Source organism: Pelodiscus sinensis, chromosome 17 (genome assembly GCF_049634645.1).
Source record: "Pelodiscus sinensis isolate JC-2024 chromosome 17, ASM4963464v1, whole genome shotgun sequence".
NCBI lineage: Eukaryota > Metazoa > Chordata > Testudines > Trionychidae > Pelodiscus > Pelodiscus sinensis.
The window spans coordinates 7,814,070-7,834,163 of record NC_134727.1 but is presented as its reverse complement, the minus strand read 5'-3'; the positions used below and the strand labels follow the sequence as shown (position 1 = coordinate 7,834,163).

Sequence of the window (20,094 nt, the reverse complement as noted above, 5' to 3'; positions counted from 1 at the left end):
ACAAGACCATCCTTCTCTTCTTGATGCAAATGTGATTTTTTTAAAATATTGACTATCTCTCAGAGGAAAATTACATGGTTATTTTTTAGTGTTTGACATCTCAAATGGGTAGAGTCTGTAGCTGCAAAAACGAGGAGTCCTGTGGCACCAGATTTATTAGAGCATCTGGGTGGTGGCAGTGTACCATCCAAGGACTGGGAATAATAAATCTGTTAGTCTCTAGGGTGCAACAGGACTTCTTGTTGCTAATGTTTGAAGTGAGCCTGGTTTTAGGAGTTGCATTTCTCTGGGAAGTGTCAGTTATATTTCTCTCCATATCAATATGAGACCAACTCATTCTGCTAACGAGAAGACTTATTTTCAGTTTCCTAAATTGTTTCTTGTGTGGCTGGACAATGTTCATCCATTCAAGCAAGAGCAGGCTTTTTGAACACCACCAGACTGTCATGTGTCCTCTGTCCCGTCATATGTTTGAAGAGTACGGTGAACTGTTCATGCTATCAGAATGCACTAGCAGTTCCAAAACAGAGGATACATGGTATCTAGGAATTTATGAATCTATGTGTATTCTGTACTGGAAACACCATCCCTGAGTAACTCGCCATGCTCTGCAGTCATATGATCTTACTTCCAATTTTCCCATTCCTAAATGTAGTATGTAGCCATCTGGAATGACATTCCAAAGACAAGATTTAATATGCCTAAAATTGAAAGGAGTGCAAATCTAATCCAGGCATCCAGTTTTCAGGGGCTAGCCAGAATTTTTCCTAAATTTTGGAGGTGAGGTAGGGGAATATTTACTCATTTTTGAAAATAGGTACTGTTTACATTCAGTTCATTTCTGCTATCTAAATATGAATAACTATAATATTAATAAAATACATGGTACAGCCACGTTTAGCTGTCATTTTTGTTAGCTACATCTACCGTGTGTGATAGCTTTTCTAATCACAACACCGGCTTTACAATTGCTAAATGATTAATTGCCAGAATTAATCACCATGGCTACGTCTACACTGGCCCCTTTTCCGGAAGGGGCATGTTAATTTCACCTATCGTAGTAGGGAAATCCGCGGGGGATTTAAATATCCCCCGCGGCATTTAAATAAAAATGTCCGCCGCTTTTTTCCGGCTTTTAAAAAAGCCAGAAAAGAGCGTCTGCACTGGCCCCGATCCTCCGGAAAAAGCGCCCTTTTCCGGAGGCTCTTATTCCTACTTCGAAGTAGGAATAAGAGCCTCCGGAAAAGGGCGCTTTTTCCGGAGGATCGGGGCCAGTGCAGACGCTCTTTTCCGGCTTTTTTAAAAGCCGGATAAAAGCGGCGGACATTTTTATTTAAATGCCGCGGGGGATATTTAAATCCCCCGCGGATTTCCCTACTACGATAGGTGAAATTAACATGCCCCTTCCGGAAAAGGGGCCAGTGTAGACGTAGCCCATGTGTTGAAATCTATGCTGTACGTTATGTAGAGGTCACTCCATGTGGGGTGAATCCTGCTCTCCTTGGACCAAGGAGAACAAAGGACTCTTGCAATGTGGGAATGGCTAAAGCAGGGGTGGGGAACCTTTTTTGGATCGGGGGCCACTGACCCACAGAAAAATCAGTCACACATGAGAAGCAAAGTGAGAAGCCCCTGACTGATAAGGAAAAAGACACTCCTCACATTCCCCTCACGGACCAGAGCCTAGAGAGGCCCAGGCTAGTAGATTTTGTGGGTGGGTGGCAGGGGGACTGGAGCACCAGCGTGGGCTCCCCAGTGTTTGGGGATCCTTGAGCCTCAGGAGCCAGATTCGTACAAGCTTGGGGCTAGATACCTGAGATTCCTCACCCCTAGGTTAAAGTGATGTTGATATGTCAGCCTGACAGAGTGGCCACCCTTAAAACCTTGCCTATTACCTCAGTATTTGCCATTTTCATTATATTTACCACAGGGAGACCTACAGACCCCACATGTCCTTAGGACTCATTAGTTATCTAGAGGAAGTGGCAGGTGTTTTGAAAGGGTGACTGCTGTCCTTCACTTGATTTTATTTGATAATAGTTACTCAGCTTTGGAAACACACTAATTGGGAGCGGCCCTAGACTAGCTGCCAGCAACTGGCGCCCTTGGCGAACCATGCAATAGGCACTCCCACCTCCAATCCCCTCAATGATATTGCGCCACTATTTGGCGCCTCATTTAACTTGGCACCCTGGGCAACCAGCTAGTTCGCCTATATAGACGGGCTGCCCCTGACACTAATTATTCTGGAATAACGTAATTTAAATTCTGAGGAGCAGACCACCTCACACATATTACTTTTCAGTTTGGCTCTTTAGGGCAAAGTCATCAGCAGTTTGACTGCTCTGAAGTCAGGCGAAGAAGCTGCCCCAATGTGTGACAAGGATATAGAAACACTCACCTGAGTCCTTTGTCAAAGGAGATGCATTTGGACTCATGCTTGCATGGATTTAGCTCAGGAACACAGTGGTTGATCACTTCATCGCAAAGCTCACCTGTGGCAAAGAAAATTAATAAGGCTGTAACACACCTGCTACCAACACAGCTTTGCTGAAACCGTTCCAACCATGCTGTCCATGGATGATAAACACACCTGCCCTTATGACTACAGGTCTTACTAAACTGAGGTGATCCAGCAGGTCAAGAGGCAGCCCCAGGACAACTGTGGTTATGGCAGGACAAACTGATTAAGGCTCAGCTTGCTGCGTACTGGACAGTGCAACTTCAGCTACACTTAGCCACTCTTCAAGAACGGAGTACTTTGGGTACAAAGCTTATCTCATAAAAACCTGAGAGGCCTGATTCAAAAGCCCTGGCACTCAAGCCCTCTCAATTTCAGCTGGAGTTCTGCCAGAGTAAGGACTGTAGGGTCAGTTGCTGACCCCAAAGCCGCAAGCATCAAAGAGAACCCGTAACATACATGTGGATAGGCACATTAACAGAATCCTTAAACTTTTCACACCAAGCAATACTTTAATCATAGCCCTAGGAGATGATCTGACGTCATTCAGAAAAATGGCTTTTCAGTAATGAGGAACAGCTTTAGGGCTGCACATAATTATACAACCCCCAATATTTACAAGAAGAGCACTAACTCTATTGTACTAATACAAGATACTGTTTTCTATAAAAGGTTCTTAAATGCAAGCACTGGTCAGCTGTTTCTAGGGACTGTGTGCAGAATTCAGTGCCTTTCACTGGATTTGTGTAAACTTTTCATAATGAACTATTCAAAACCAGAGAGGTTATTTAAGCACCATCCTTCTGCTGAGCCATAAATTATTAGGTGACACTTCAGTACCTCAGGTCTTGAGAACCTGCCAGAGACGGAGCATAAACTTTTGCCTTTGAAACAAACTTCTTGAAGGGGCTGGGCAGGTCAACTATCCTCACTATGGAAACACTCAAATGAAATTCAGTCCCAGCACTCCTTTTGCAGTAATGCTGAATGACTGCATCTGCACAATTTCAAGGATACATGCATGCACAATACATACATATGTTCATGTGTGCGCGCACACAGATCCTCTGGAAGTAACAACCAACCTGTAAAAGTGATGTTCTCTGGACATCCTCTGATAAAGCCTTCCGAGTTCAGGGTGGCACAAAATGGCCCCATAGCAAGTAAACAAACCCAAATATATGCACAGCAATTTTTCAGCCCAAGAACCCAACCCCATGACTCTGTTAGCTGACCCAGGGAATCCACAGCTTCTTGGTCCCTGCATAGGTATACCCTGTGAGGCCAACCTTGGCTTCTGACTTCCCTCAGTTTGCCCTTTTCGTCTATTTCTACTAGCTTTAAACATGACAAGTGTTCCTTAAAACAAATGCAAAGAGACATTCCAATGGCATGGTTCAATGACAGGAACACATAGCGCTCTAAAGCCTCCCAGTATCTTCTTGAAAGGCATCCTTTTTTGTTAATAGGCTGCATTAGAGATAGATGCCTTAAGTTGTAACTTTGCTACAATATCCATACAAATTTTATTTAAAAAAAAAAAGATAAAAAAGTTAAAGGAAAACAGACTTTTGGGAAAAGTCAGAATTGTGGTGTAAACTTCCAAAGGAAATCATAATTCTTCTTAAAGTATTTTTCTCAGTTGGCTTGGAAAACTGACAAATGCATAGAAATCCAGTAAAATTTCCCCCAAAATATATACACTTGTCAAATATTATGACTCACTGTGTCATGCTGAAAACACCACTGTCAAAATTTAGGAGGATTTCAGGCATGGTACCAAACACTGCATCCAACTAATTTATCATTGTTCACAGAAAACTTGGAAGTTTTCAGGAACCTTCCTTTACTTATTTTTTCTCATCTTTCTCTCATTTCAGATTTCAACATTTCCAGATTTCTCTTGGGAATGGGATGCAACTCAGACAGCCTCATCTTGGGGAAGAAAATTCCTGTTGATAACTGAACAGGCTTCACCGATGTTTACTGAATGGCACACAGCATGGGAGGGAAAGAACACATTTTCTAAATGGCGATTCTCAAGGCAATCTAAATAAAGATTCTGTTTCCTTCAGTTAGAAAATATTTGGGGCAAAAATCTGTCTTCAAACAGGGGTATGCATCATTCATTGGCCATCTGCCTGCATGTTCCTGAGGGGAAAATCTGGCCCATTTTACTTCTGTGCATGGCTTTGGGCTCCTAGTTATTATAGCAATGAATGATCTGTCTCATGTTTTTCTTTGAATAGTGGTATTGGGTTCAAAATGATACTTCAGCATGTTGTGTCATTTTGTTATCTATTTGCACACCCGATATGCTGTGCTCTAGAGGCATTATGCAGCTTTTGAAAATGTTATCAAAAATATTTTATATAGAGGGCATTCCACTACATTAAAGCTACGGCTACACTAACAGCAGCATGTATATGCTCCCCCACCCCAGAGTACAGGGATGCATAGCAGTGCATATGGTGAAGCCTAGTTTAAGGGAGTAGAGTCAACACATGCCAGAACCTTAGGGTATGTACCCTACAGGGTCACTACACCAAAGTACTGCCTCCCACATCTGCACAACTGCCTCCACAGTTACGCACCGCAGATGCAGCCAGCTTTCAGATTTCACCATGACATGCAGCGACACAATACCTTAGGGTATGTCTACACTACCCTCCTATTTCGAAATTCCACGAGGAGTAACGGTAGTTCGAACTAGGAAGCCTAGTTCGAACTACCTAGTTCGTGCCGCGTGTAGCCGTGCGGCACGGGGTTCGAACGAGCGGGGATTTAAAAATGGCGGCGCCCGGCTTATGCAAATGAAGCCCAGGAAATTCAAATCCCGGGCTTCATTTGCAATTGCGGTATGCCTACATTACCCAGCTAGTTCGAACTAGCGGGGTAGTGTAGACATACCCTTAGACACCATCACCAGTGTAGACATGGCCTAAGAAATGTACTCACCATTGATAATACCTTCCCTATCCCTCACCAACGTCTTCCACCCCACTTCCCCTATGTAACTCCTCCCTAGGTACATACAGGTTTAAACACCTAACATACATACATAAAACCAGCATGTTCATTACTCAGCCAACCAATAGAAAACCCACATTGTACATCCCACACCTTCCTTTTCTACCAAAGCCCATGAGAATTCATGGCTTTGCATACCCTGCTGGTCAGCCGAATAGGGTTATGTCAGACCAGGAAGGAGAAGCAAGTTGAAAGTCTCACTGAAAACCACTGAGCCATCAGCCTTTTCCTTTCTAAAGTAGCGGGGCACTAGCTCAGTCATCAAGCTGGGCGAACAAGCTGTGGCAAGATATGAAGAGTCTTGGTTGGTGAGTCTTGCCCATATGCTCAGGGTTCAGCTGATCGCCATATTTGGGGTCGGGAAGGAATTTTCCTCCAGGGTAGATTGGCAGACGCCCTGGAGGTTTTTTGCCTTCTTCTGTAGCATGTGGCATGGGTCACTTGCAGGAGGATTCTCTGCATCTTGGGGTCTTTAAACCATCGTTTGAGGACTTCAATATCTGAGATATAGGTGAGAGGATTATTCTAGCAGTGTGTGTGTGTGTGTGGGGGGGGGGGGGGGGTGAGATTCTGTGGCCTGCATTGTGCAGGGGGTCATACTAGATGATCATAATGGTCCCTTCTGACCCTAATGTCTATGAGTCTAAGAGAAGATGTTTACCTAAGCAGGTGCCCAGGCATTACATTACATGCATTAAATGTATGATGTTTAAGATTCGGAATTGCACACTGGAACAGAGTGGTAGCGTGTGCAGCTCATAGCCTACCAGAGACCAAGTGCTGAATGAGCAAGGGGAGTAAACTGATGTCCTAGTCTGGAACCGGAACCTTCCGGCTTGTGCGGAGACCCCATGGTGGAGCCACATGGGTTAAACCTGCCTTGTTATGAACCATGCCCTGGATCACTGTGCTTTATCCTATGCTTGACTATGTCAATCTGGCACCGTTCACTACACTGACCCTTCCAAAGCCACAACAAAGTAATTACCACACTCCTACAGCATTCCGCCTTTTTTATTTGGTTCAGCGAAATCCCCACGAGGGGACACTGGTCATACTAAAGTAATCCCTTCTCACAAGCCTCACCACTTAGAAATAGCTGCCAGGCTGGCGTGTTTATACAGCTTTGTGATCTTCTACAAGCCCAAAACCAAACCATAAGAACTGCAACAGAGCAATACAAAAACCTTTTGCACGCAGTTGGTTTGATTTAATTATTTTGTTTGTTATTTAAATGGCCACATTGGCAAATGTGCTATTTATTTCACAGCATGTTAGATTTTTAAAGTCATGATCTGAATTATATTGTTCCTTCCCAATGGGGAAAAAAGGGGATGTGGGGTGTGTCAACATCTTTAAAAAGAAAATCCCAGCTTTGAAAGGATCTTAACACTCTGCTGGAACTTTCTGCCAAGTACCATGTGCTCCTCAGTGTTATTGCCTGCATTGTCACTTAGGCAGTCCTTTGCTCTCAGTCATAATATTAATCAAAATAATTAATAACACAGCTAGGGAAATATTCTCAGCCTCATGTGAAAACAACTTTTGCAGAACCTAAGGGCGAAGGGTACAAATGTTAAGAACATCACAAGATGAAATAGGAAAAAAGAAAGTGTTCATGGGGAGAGTTGCCTGATTTTAGGGCATTAACATTACTGTTTATGTAATGTGGGTTTTAGGATGGAGCAATGGATGGAAACAGACTGGTCATTAGCTATTGGTCTAACTTTTACAGCTGGCGAATGAATTGGATTGTTTAGTAGTATGTACCAATCCTCTTAACGCTGCTTAGTGAGCCAAAAAAGGGCTCTAACTCTGACCACATTGGTAAGAGCAAACACACACACACACACACACACACACACACACACACACACACACACACACACACACACCCCAACACAGGTTGAACCTGACTGGTGCTGAACCGGAGAATTTGTTGAACCACAGGAGGTCAATATTATTTAGCAGCATTACCAACACTTCCACTAGTTACTGGGCTCTTAGAAGACATTTAGGGGTAAATTAGAGCTAAATAACAGAAAGCCAGGACTAGTGGCTGCAAACAAACTTTATGGGACCGTGAGAAACTTGACCACATCCATAATAAGTGGACATATGGCTCACTAAAATCATGCTGGATCACAGATGTTGATGGGTCAGAGTGTGTGTGTGTGTGTATTAGAAGACTTACCAAGCATTGCCTGGGTCTTTCATGGCAGGGGACCGGTAGTGTGAGGGGTGCAGGAGTCGGGTGGGGATTGAGGACAGGCTCAGGGTGGGGAGGGGGGATGAGAGGGAGGGTTGGTGGTGAGGAGGGGCCCAGGGTGGAGTAAAGAATGCAACAAACTGCATTTTCTCCTTGCTCCCTGACAAAGGAGAACAGCCATTAAGGGTGATGGAGGTTCAGACCCTCCTCCTCATCCTTCACCCTCCTGAAAGGGCATCTGGGTGGTGAGAGGTTTGGGGCTGGAGCCATCCCAGACCCAGAGGGGGATGTGCCACCAGCCAGCCTCTTTCCCCTACCTGGTGATTCTGCGTCTTTTCTGTATGGGTTTATGAGAAGCAAGTTTCCTGGCACAACCAAACCCTGACCTTGCTTTAAGTTATGATAAGAGGATGCTGTTTACCAAATTTGGTGGTATCTTACTGGTTTGAAAGAGTTCTTCAACAAACAACTTGGACACACAGAGAGAGATTGTCAGACACACAAACTGTCTCAATCATATAGTAGATTAAAACTTACTCTTTAAGCAGTTAGGTTTGTGTATGGCAACTAATCCTCTGGCAGGATACTCACAGGTTGGAGCTCATCCACCAAGAGCACCCTGTTTTCAAATCTCACAAGCTTTATCCTCCTAGAGGTGTTAGTCTCATTGTTCCACAGATATGTAGTTCTCTTGGTGGGCCATAAATGCCAAGGAAGTCTGCCACTTGGGCCCCCAATCATGGGTGGCATTAAGAGTTAAGTCTAAGGATTTGAACTGGCACCAGAAGCCAGCTGGGAGCCAAGGTAGGGTGAAGAGCACCAAAGTAATGCATTGTTCATGGGCTTTTATGCTAAGGAATCAGACTATTCACATTCTTTGACTCTGCGAGCAAAATCTTGGGTTCTTGTTTCAGTCTTCTATACAGAAAGCAAGCACATTTCACATTTGCCAAGTCACTAAACTGGAAAACTTTCACTGAGCACAAGAATCTCTTGGACAAAATGATGAGTGCACCAAACCCTAATCGCTCACCCTCTTTTTCAACCCAGTTATGGCTAAGGCCCCCTAGTTCTGAAACAGGCTAATAGTTAGGAATGTGTTTAGGCCTTAACAACACATATAATGGTTCAAATCCTTGGTGTACTTACAGAAGAAACACTTGAAACCATACCCTGAATAACTTCTGGCTTGTCTGTGGGACACACAAACTATAACCATGCCGAGGCAGCAAACCAATCTAAAGAGCTCAGATTATTCGGGACCATCTCACTACAATGGTTAGTTGTATGAAGCAAACTTGCAAACTTCCATAGTTACAAGGCATCTTTCCTCCAGAGTATTTTTGCTTACTTAAGTGCTTGGTTTTGGACAGGCAACAGCCCTGCAATAAGCTGGGCTGGAGGCAGGCTCAGTAATTGCTCACAAACAGTGAACAGTATTGAGATGAAAAGGGGAAGAACAACAACAAAATCTAACTCTGCAAGGTCCCCTGATATAAAATGGATTAGACTCGTCTTGCTAACATGTGACACCAGACAAGCTTTCTACTGATTTTTCTGTGATACCAGCGAATGGGACAAATCTTTCACAAGGAAATGGAGTATTTAAAAATATTTATGTTTCCAAGATGATAGTCGTACAGGAACCACTCCCTGCTCGCCCCCTCTTTCCTGGGATGCCATCTGTTTTAGAAAGAGGCCCTTTTCTTGAATATGAGACATTTTTTGAATTGGTCTCCAAATCTGATCCTAATTTCCAGACCAGAGAAGGTTGGATATATTTGCTGCAACTGGCTACATCAGGCTCTTTAAAAGAAATTTCTAGTGTTTCCCAAATTCCTTTTAGCATCTACTTATTTTTCTGACTAAGAACACAGAATGCAGGGGCAGGAGAAAGTAAAACAAACAAACCAACAAACCAAAGTTAACCAAAATGTTTCAAAAACGTCAAAGATAAGCTCAGGTTTGGGACCGGTCCGATTATGGCCAAAGGTTCACATAAATTCATGTATGATCATTTGAGCTGTCAATCCCACATGGATGACAATGTCTGGATACCACCATTAAAACAGTGAGACAGGACATGCAAGCTGATGAGGTGGTGTCTTGTGTAAGAACAAGATCTGGGTCTTTCTCTCTTAACCCTCCCCCTCCTCCCCACCCACACATGAGAACAAGTTGGCAAGGGGATCAAAAATAAAGCCTTGGAGGAAGATGGACCGAATGATAAAGAACTTCAGGGAGAGGGAAACTTTGTGAGCGTTGTTAAGGACATCTGGGGCAGCACAGCTGGGGTGGGTAGGGCTACCATTTTCTGGAATACAAGGAGGGGGATAGTTTTATACAAGACAAATCTAAGTTTCAGGAAGGAAGTTAAGACACCAGCCGTGTGAGGAAAGAAGACACAGACAAAGGGGCTGTGTCCAGACTCCATGCCTCCGTCGACGGAGGCATGTAGATTAGCCAGATCGGAAGAGGGAAATGAAGCCGCGATTAAAATAATCGCGGCTTCATTTAAATTTAAATGGCTGCCCCGATCTGCCGATCAGCTGTTTGTCGGCAGATCGGGAGAGTCTGGACGCGATGCCCCGACAAAGAAGCCTTTCTTCATCGACACAGGTAAGCCTCGTGAAACCAGGTTTACCTGTGTCGATGAAGAAAGGCTTCTTTGTCGGGGCATCGCGTCCAGACTCTCCCGATCTGCCGACAAACAGCTGATCGGCAGATCGGGGCAGCCATTTAAATTTAAATGAAGCCGCGATTATTTTAATCGCGGCTTCATTTCCCTCTTCCGATCTGGCTAATCTACATGCCTCCGTCGACGGAGGCATGGAGTCTGGACACAGCCAGGAAGATCAGAAAGTTTGGAAAAGGGACCAACTCTGTGGCTAGGAGTTCACTTGCATTTCTCTGAATCAAGAGGGAAGACTACTGAGACCAGCAAGAGAATGCTCTGGCCATAGATGGCTCCAACAAACTATTCATCTAGTTTCTGGTCCATATTTACACTTCTTCTGAAGTGTCTATCCTGGAAGAAGTAGAGCTTTTTGTTTAACTGTAGTGCCAACCTACCCATCCAGTGAGGGGGAATCTGAGGCAGGAGGAGTTAAAGACACCGTGTCACAAAGTCTAAATATGGCTTTAATTGCTTAAATATAGGCACACTGATTGAGCTTAATGAATAAAAAGAAAAACATCAGCAATCTTCCAGTTAACACCATGAGTTCTGGCCTTATCCTTTTGCTTCAGCCATTGAATTTCCCTGCCACATTCAGCCAGTCACATGACATTACTGTACCTCAATATGGTTGTCTGTAGATCATTCTTATCTATTTCAAACAAGGGCCATGAGACTCAGTTCATTTATGCTTGTAAAGCACTTTCAGATCATTGAATGGGAAGGAGATATGAGAGAGTCAAGAATATTTGTAATAAAACCAAAATGGGGCCTTGAGTGTGGGAAATTCCTTCTCTCTACAATCATTTACCATCCTGGGCATTTTTTCATTTAGGATCAGCCAGAAAAGGAAAGCATTGGGAAAATTATTCAGTGAAGAGAGATTTACAGCCTTCATTATTTTTAACCAATGAAAGCAAGAGTCATACTTGGCATATTTTTCCCAAAAAGGGTGTAACAGTCAAATTAGAAAGAGACAGAATAACAAAAGAGGGTGATTCTGAGGAAATAATGAAAACCTTGCATACTTCCAATAGAGACCAGCCTAATGCAAAATCCTGGAATGTATGCAGCCATATTGGAGGATTTGAATATGGGAGAAAACTCCTTTCTGACCTCACACTGGTCAGCTGAGTCTTTGAAACATATTTAATTATTCTTATTTTAGTTTGCAACCCCATGCCAGTAGTTATTAGGTTATCCTATTCAATCATTTAAAGATATAGCCATGGTATCATTATCCCTTTTGACCTGAACGGTTTTAACCAAGCACATCCATCATGTACTGGGTTCAGTTTCCTTGACACCCAATCCCCACAATACCAGTGTTTTACCCAACAAGAATTTTTGATGCAGCAAATTCATCAGAATGATTACAAGGTGTGAACATACATTCTCTTTTGTACTAAAATGAGCCTGAAGTTAATTTGAGTAACATAGAGCTCATATTTCATTAGGTCTTTCATTTTTTTAAATAACACAAAGTTCCTCTAATTCTTCTCTTTTCCAGGTGAAATGAGTCTAAATTTTTCAGCCTTTTGTTATATGCAAGACCTGTCACATGTGGCTCTAAAACCATGCATACTGCTGTTCTTCAGACTTTTAGCCTTGTTTATAATTATAATAAAATTTGTTTCAATTGCAATCAAATAGTTATTTTCTGTACAAAAGGTTACTATTCTAGGCCCCAGATATCATATACTATATCAAGCAGAGTGTGTCATGCATCTGAAACTAAAATCTGGTCCAAGGCATTTAACTGCATGTCTGGGTGATGAACTAGTGCATTGTAGCTGATGAACAGCTTACAATAGCCAATATTCAGTCATACATTCTGGTAAGAGTGAGATGGAATATGATTAAAATATTTGCAAATGTGACTCCGAAGGGTCATAAACATTCTTTGCCCATGACCAGAAATGGCTCACTGAGAGGCACTATCTGCCGAAAAATCCCATTCCTGCCCCTTTTCTGGGGCTTTTCTCTGCTATAAGCCACGATGAGGCTGTTAAAAAGGACAGAATATGTGCATTGGGTTCAGTTCCTTGCTGGCTATCTCTTGCTTAGCTGCTCCAAGACACTTCCTTTTGTAAATGTAAAGCCATTATCGTCACATAAGGAGTTCTATTTGGTATCAGCAACACAAGGCTCACGTATATACAGTGCACATAAGAATAATTGGCTCAACACACTAGAAACAAAGGTCTTTGCTCTGGGCCCATCTAAGCATTGCTAAGTATTTTGGCAGAAGTAGATAAAAACTCAAATAAATTCTCATTCAAGTCAAAAGGCTTTTCCCAGTCAAGTGCACGGGCCTCTCATAGTGGCCACAAAAAGCATTTAAAAAGAGTTTGGGAAATTCTGGAAGACTTCCCTCTCACTTACCAATCCGCTCCAACTTTATATGGACTAAGTCTGTGATGTGCAATATCTTCCAGTGTATGAGAAGCCCATCATCAGTGCTCCATGCTCACAGAATAACAAACCTATCTCAGAGCATCAAAAGAGGAACAAACATGGATATTTTCTCACCCCTGTAGAATGAGTGAAGGAGTTCAGCTTGTGATGAGTAAGGTATCCACGCTATCAGGCACCAGAAAGGCCAGATTTTTACGTCTTTGTGTTAACAGTGTTTCTAGCCTTACAGAAGACTCAGGAAGGAAGACAACTATTTTCTGGGTACTATTTTCTCTCATTGACTCACTTTGTGATTGAGGGAAAATCCCTTAGCCTCTATGCTTTAGTTCCCCATCTGTACGATGGAGGTGACTTAACCAGGGTATTGTCATGGTTGGTCTATTAATACATGCAGGCTTTGAGATCTTGAGATGCAAGTCACTTTGCAAGTGTTACTATTACAGTATAATTTGAATCAGGAATTGCTTTTATTCTCAGAAACACAAGTCAGATGTAGGTTGAGCTAAGCTCAGTAGCGGAAACACTTTAGTAAAAACTTTTGTGGAAAAGTACAAATTTCTCTAATCAACACATCAACTTGAGAATGTCTTGTTTATGTATTTTATACTGTAGTTCCAGTGACTGGGATGAGTACTTCTGACCCAGGCAAGTGCATGAGTGCAAAATATGCCAAGATGGTAATAGATTTTTCCCTATGACTCTTCTCAAAAGTTTCCTTCTTGTATGAATTACACTCACTCAGGAGTAGCAGTGATCTCTCTGGATTAAGGGTCAGACATACTGCTGGTGCAGCATCATTGCAAAACTATCTCCTTTTCTTGCCTCTGGTTTACTGGGGCCTCAGTGAACAGGAATTCACCAACAACACACTTGCAGTTTGGATACTTTAAAATCTACTCAGAACCTAGGCTAATTCCATGCATATAATCTCACCAAGTGGGAGTTCACCAGTTTCTTATGGTGCCCCAGGTGGATGAAAGTTCCTTCAACTGCCCCTCTGGGCACCCTATGCCCCTTGGCAGTGGTCCTTCCTTACCTGTGTAATTAGGAGGGCAAAGGCAGACGTAGTTGTTGATTCCATCCATGCATGTGGAGTTATTCTCACAATCGTTATCTTCACAGTCATCTGGGTTGATTTCACATCTCTCCCCCTCATATCCTAGAGGGCAAGAACAGCTGTGGGGGTGGGAGTGGTGGTGGGGGACAGGAGATAGAAAAACAGAGGACAAGTTAGTTTGGATTCCAGATTTTGCTTTTGAGCAGAAAGGAGGTACTGGAGTAAGATGAAAACTGATACAGGCGAGCTGTTCACTCTGCGGCTGCAACGCTGCAGCATTCACATTACTAGTGAATTGGGGACCAGTGAGTTTGGTGAAAAATACCATTGTGGCACGTCTGGAGATAAGTAAGATTCCTTACCTATCTACAGAAAAGATACAGAATGGGCAGAAGAATCTCCCTTCACACAGCACCTCCACTGCCCTGCTAGCTGATATGCCTCATCCCAGAACTGGAGTGAACAACCATAGGGTGACAGGGTAAGGTCGCTCACCAAGGCAAATCAAATTCTTGGCTTCTCTGCTGAGACAGCAAGCAAGGGAGTCGACTGCTACAACAGAGTTGTTGTGGCACCTGTTCACCAAGAACCGGACTGAGGACACCAACACCCATCATCACACTTGAACAGGAAAGCTCTTAAATGGTTTTAACGATTTCACTATTGACAACCTGGACTGGATTTGAGCTAATGATGCAGAAAGGTTTTTTCTAATTACCACCTTCTCTCCGCTCCCAACAATTAATGTTTGTTAATGGCTCTTTAGAACAGAGCACTTTCAGTGTTAAGATACCAGCACTTTTCCAGCTCCTTCAGTACCCATGAAGTATTAACCAGGCAGTGGGGCTGACAGCATTGCTTGGTCCCTGGGCAAGGTGAGGCGGGTGGGGAAATCTTAAAAGGGGTGGGGCCTCAGGCAGAAGGGGCAGAGTTTGAGCTAACTTCCCCTTGGCAGCCCTCAGCACAGTCCAGAGCACGCCACACCCTCCTAAGGCAACCTAGAGCCATCAGAAGCAGGACACACAGGGCTCCAGCAGCCACTTAAAGGGCCTGGAATTCTGGCCCCCACTACTGACACTGTTGGCAGGCCTAAAAGTGGGAAAGAAAAATTAAATGGTATGACAGTCCACATCCTAAGGATCTATGACTCCCAATACCCAAAGAAGAGTTCTGTGTACGTCTCTTTCACCAACAGAAGTTGAGCCAATAAAAGATGTTACCTCACCTACCTTGTCTCCGACTATCTTGGTAACACACTACAATGGTCCAATAAGCAAGGGCAGAAATACTGGCTTTGTAAGGACTTGGACATAGAACTACTGCACTAAATACTGTATTTTCTGAAAATGTAGAGTGCACCCACTGTCAGAGTCTCCACTTCCAATTTTTAGGACATCTAGTTGTTATGGTTGTGAAGAAAACCTTGAAAATGTGACCCAAGTCTAAAACAATGCAGAGGGATGTGCCTGAGTTTGAAGAGCACCTTAAACTCTACAAAGAGCAAAGAGGATCTGAGGTTGTGTGGTCCAGTGTAGAATCAGCTGAGGATGGAGGCAGGCAGGCTTTCATAGTTTACATATATGAGGAAAATGGATGAATTGCAAAGTTTAGGAGATGGCTGGTTCAGAGACTTCAGGGAGAATGTGGCTTCATCTGTACTAAGGAATAGCAATTTATATAGCTGCCTTACAGGCTAGGGCATTTGGTAGGGGCGATTGTTTCAAATGGGTCAATAAAGCAAAATTTCAAAACCATATTGAAAAGCAAATCCTGGCTTGCCATTGACAGTGAAGCCAAGTGAACAGAGCACTAAGGAATACTGGGTTCCATTTCCAGCTCTGCCACTGGCCTGCTGGGGAACTTTGGGCAAGTCACTTCCCCACCTCTAAAATGGTGATACTGACATTGACCAGGTTTGTAAAGCGTTTTGAGACTGATTCTAAAGAATAGGTAAATATTAATTTGGCACTATTATTTCAAGAATTGTGACTACCTACTGCCAGCTAGGGAAAGCATCGTGCTGCTATATCAATCGCTGGCCACTGAGTGCTGAATCCAGGCCAGGCTTGTGTGTGTGACGGTAGTGTGTACTGCTTAGGGGGTCAGGGAGTATGGAGGTGTGGGCAGGACTGAGGCAGGTAGACAAGGGATGATGCTCTTGTGGACGCCCTGCAATGAGGAAGCAGGGAAGGATTTGGTAGCTGTTAGAAGAGCCACAGCTCTTCTAGGCTGGGTGCCTGGACCCAGTATGACACTGGCTTTTCTGCTTCCTGCTGTGCTCTAAGGATTGGCTGCACAGGAACATCCACGCATGACCTTGAAGAGAAACACAGGCAGCCAGAACATCGACTCCAGTGAAAACCCAGGGAATAAAAACTGTGATGGAAAGAGGGAGTGAGTGAGCGCGTGTGCGTGTGTGTGTGAGAGAGAGCGCACTCTGGACCTGGTCACGACAGGAAGAGCTTCTAGAAAGGGATTAGCACAAGAGCATAACTTAGAAGCAGACAGCTACATTCCTTCAGACCTCTACTGACCATTCAAAGGGTATGAGAGAGACAAGAGAGGGGAAAATGTTCAGAGCAAATGACTAAAAACAAACGACTCAAATCAATTCAATTTAAAACACAATAAATCAATATGAAATATTGTCTTTATCTGGCTCTGCCTCATTAGTACCATTAAAAAATGTCCTCTTTCTGACCCTGCAATGATCCAGGGGATCGCAGGAGGCAGATAAGACAGAGAAGAGCTAGCACAGCACCTTTTGTGGCAATGGGAGTGGAAGAAGGGTAAAGAAATCTAACCGAACAACGTTGTGCATTTATCATGTCACTCATTTCCATTATACAACCCCATTTTTCAGGGGTTTATAACTCAGCCTTAAAAATGTGCTCCAGGCTGCAACTTGGCATTCAAGGTCCCAGTCTGCGGGGAGAGATCTTTCTTTTAATGTAAAACAAAACAACAAAAAGAGATTGTGCTGGTGATTTTTATAGCACATTAATATTTCATTTGCCCCTTGCCATATCCTGATGGGGTCAGCTTGGGTGTATGCAATTAAACACTGCTATCGTAATTGGCCAACGCACCAAAGTTTACAAGAGGGACATTACAGTATGTTAGATTGTTACTGTGCAATATTGCAATAGGAGGGTTTGTTAGGTTCATGTTAAGAATGGAAATGTCACCAGGATTAATGAAATTTGGCAACCAGCTACTCTATTCTAGGGCAAGTCTTTGCTTTATTATTTATGTGTCATTCTTTATTTCAGTTTGTGCTTTGTTGTGCTGATTCAGAGATCTGGGTGCAAGACTAAGTGCTGGAACTAGAGGTGCTGGGAGTACAACAGCATTTCCTAGCTTGAAGTGGCTCCCACGTGCCTCAGTTTATCCATTTGTAGCATGGAGATAGCATGAGCTGCTGTTTCAAAAAGCTTTGAGATATGCGGATGAAAAAGTGTAATATAAGAGCTGGTTAATTATTATTATTATTGACAATTCTCTGGGCTCTAGCCTGCTGTTGATTAAGTGATAGGACCACTACAGGGTCCTCACTACAAGGAAGCCTCAAAATTAGTCCAAGGCAGGCTTTGTTAATGTGGACCTGCTACCTCGACAGATTCCCAAGTAAATAGGAGTAAATAGTTCAAATTAATCTGGGGAACAGTTATTTCGAAATAGTGGCACATCCACACTACCACTATTTCGAAATAACTATTTCAAAATTAGTGTTATTCCACGAGGAAAGCAGGAGCACAGAGTTCAAAACAAGTGTCCCCTTATTTTGAAATAACGGGCTTGGTAGTGTGGATGCTCTGCTTATAAATTCAACCTAAGTGGGTTATTTTGAAATAACTTCCTACTGTACACCAGGGCTTAGTTATTTATTTGGACAGAAAACAAATCCACCATGAAAATGATTCAGAGGAAAAAAAATGTTTCAAAGTAAAGCGCTGTCAAGAGAATAGATTTGAGAACTTCAGCGGAGTTCCTAAGCCATTCACCCACCCCATTGTGGCTAGCTATTACAGCAACAAAAAAGAGAAGTGAAATCACCTCCTCTTTAGATCCCCTTACCCTACCTAGGCACAGCCAGGGCATGGCATGTGTGAGACAATAGAGCCTCAGCCCTAACTGTGAATTTTCTGCCCTTGGCTGGCTTATGTCACCAATTTATCATTATTTAAATTTTCATTTGTGACTACAGAAACTTGAGAGTTAAAACGCTTGGCATTTTATAAGGAGGAAAACTTTGTCTTAGGTTTCTTTTACAAGAGTAAAGACTGGATAAGCTTGGCAGCTGAGTTTGTGTATTAATATATTCCTCCAAGGAAGAAAATCTATAGAAGATGTAATTCCTTTCACAGGCCATACAACTGAAAAACTCTAAGGAGGCCTCTCATTAAAACTTTTTTTTTGACATTCACTTCCTCACAGAATACAACCAAAAAGGTATTTTCTCATTTTGATGCATACACATTTATGCGTGTAGCTTCAGTGGATTCTAACAAGATTTGCACATCCACTGGAGAGAGATTTCCCTCTGGACAACAGGAGCTCAACTTGCTTCCTCTTCTTCCTCCTCTACTTCTCTATTAGCACGGATGCCTTTAGATAATGCTTTATACTTCTAGAATACATCTCCAGCAGGACAGGAGCCCCAGGTACTCGTAACATGGTGGCCACCCTCTGAATAACTCCTCACGGACAAAGCTTGCTCTGCAACACTCTGTTTTCCCCATCTTCATGGGTCACCAAGGATCCACCTCTTGTATCAGGGGCTCATCTGAGTGCCGCATTCCCAGCATGTGGAACACAGCAGATCTTCTTCCCAGCTAAATAAGCATTCACTGTCAAGCCCAGTCTCCTTTAAGTAGGTTTATTTGTTCCAATATAAGCCTGTAACTGACAAAATAGAGTCCCTCAGCTCACCCTTTCTCCCAAGGCTTCATGGCCTCCCCTCCAAGAGTCTCTGGTAATGGTGCTTTTTGCAGCTTACCAGCCCTAGATGTCTTCCCTTCTCAACTAGCCCCCTCCTCACAGACAGATCTCATTCAGTCAGCTCTCCTCTCAGCCAGTTGCTCCCCTTTGAAAACACTGCCGTGGGGCTACCCCCCTGACTTGGCCATTTGTTCCAGGAAGCTCCCACAGTGGTTCCTCTTCTCAGACAGGCACAGCTAGTCCCAAACACTCCTCCTCTTTCTGCTCCCTGACAGGGCTTAGCCCAGTTTCCTTTAATTAACTCACTCAGGCCCACTCACTCTGACTCGCGGGCAGTGGGCCTGGTCTACTCACAGAGGCGAGCTACTCAGTAACTATGTTTTAGACTGAATACAGAAAACAAAATTGATGGAAAGCAGAGAAGTGGGGGGGACAAACATTCCTTTTTGCAGAGGATTTCAAGATTTCAAAATTTGACTTTATTCCAAAGTGGAGCAAAAGCAGAAAACTTCAGAACTGTCCATGAAGGAAAAAAAATGGTTATGGGTCATCTGAAACATTATATTTTGGAAAAAATGGTTCTGTTTTTTCAATTTAGACTTTTTATAAATATATAATATGATACAAAATAAAAAGATGAAATGACATTTCACAATGAGAAACCGAGACATTTCAACATGTCAAAATATGATGTTTGGATACCATTGGACCCTTTTTTGCTTCCCCCCCCCAACAACATTCTGGCAAAACGGACTCAATTTCACAAAGCTTTTCAATTTTTGACAAAAAATTGACGAAAAAAATCAGTAAAATACTGTGAAAGGTTTCTCTGATCAGCTGTTAAAGAAAGCCGGACGCATTTAAAAGTAAGACTAGAAAATGCCTCTGAGGATGTATAACATGGTTTATATCCTGAGCTGGCAGAAGGTGTCCTAGGCAACCTAGAGAGCATTTTCCCCATCTGTAACCCTTACAATTCACTTTAGCCATCATTGATATGGGAAAAGGCATAACCAGTCATTCCTGCAGCAGGAAACCAAAGTCTTTTGTCCTGTATGCAAATGGAACTACGGTACGGTGAATTTTGTCTAAATGATAGCATCAATGCTTTAGTAGCATTTTTCATGATTGCAGCAACTCATTCCCAAAAAGCATACTAACATCATTAATGCAGATAAGCTGCCAAAGCTTTCATGTTATGTTTCAGCTGAAAAATACCCACTCTGTGCAGTCAAAGTCCCTTAGATGCACAGGACAGTTGCAAAACCACTACTACTGAGGCAAAGGCATCTTTTCCTAAA

General features: G+C 43.1%; 1 protein-coding gene across 1 annotated transcript in view; it reads right to left on the bottom strand.

Moving 5' to 3' along the window:
• The window catches only part of SLIT3 (slit guidance ligand 3), a 795,269-nt gene that overhangs the window by 62,788 nt on the left and 712,387 nt on the right, over window positions 1-20,094 (bottom strand). The window contains exons 28-29 of the mRNA XM_006115755.4: window positions 13,832-13,971; window positions 2,402-2,495 (exon numbers count right to left, since the gene is read on the bottom strand). Of these exons, the coding sequence (XP_006115817.1) occupies window positions 2,402-2,495; window positions 13,832-13,971 (234 nt within the window). The remainder of the gene's footprint in view (window positions 1-2,401; window positions 2,496-13,831; window positions 13,972-20,094) is intronic.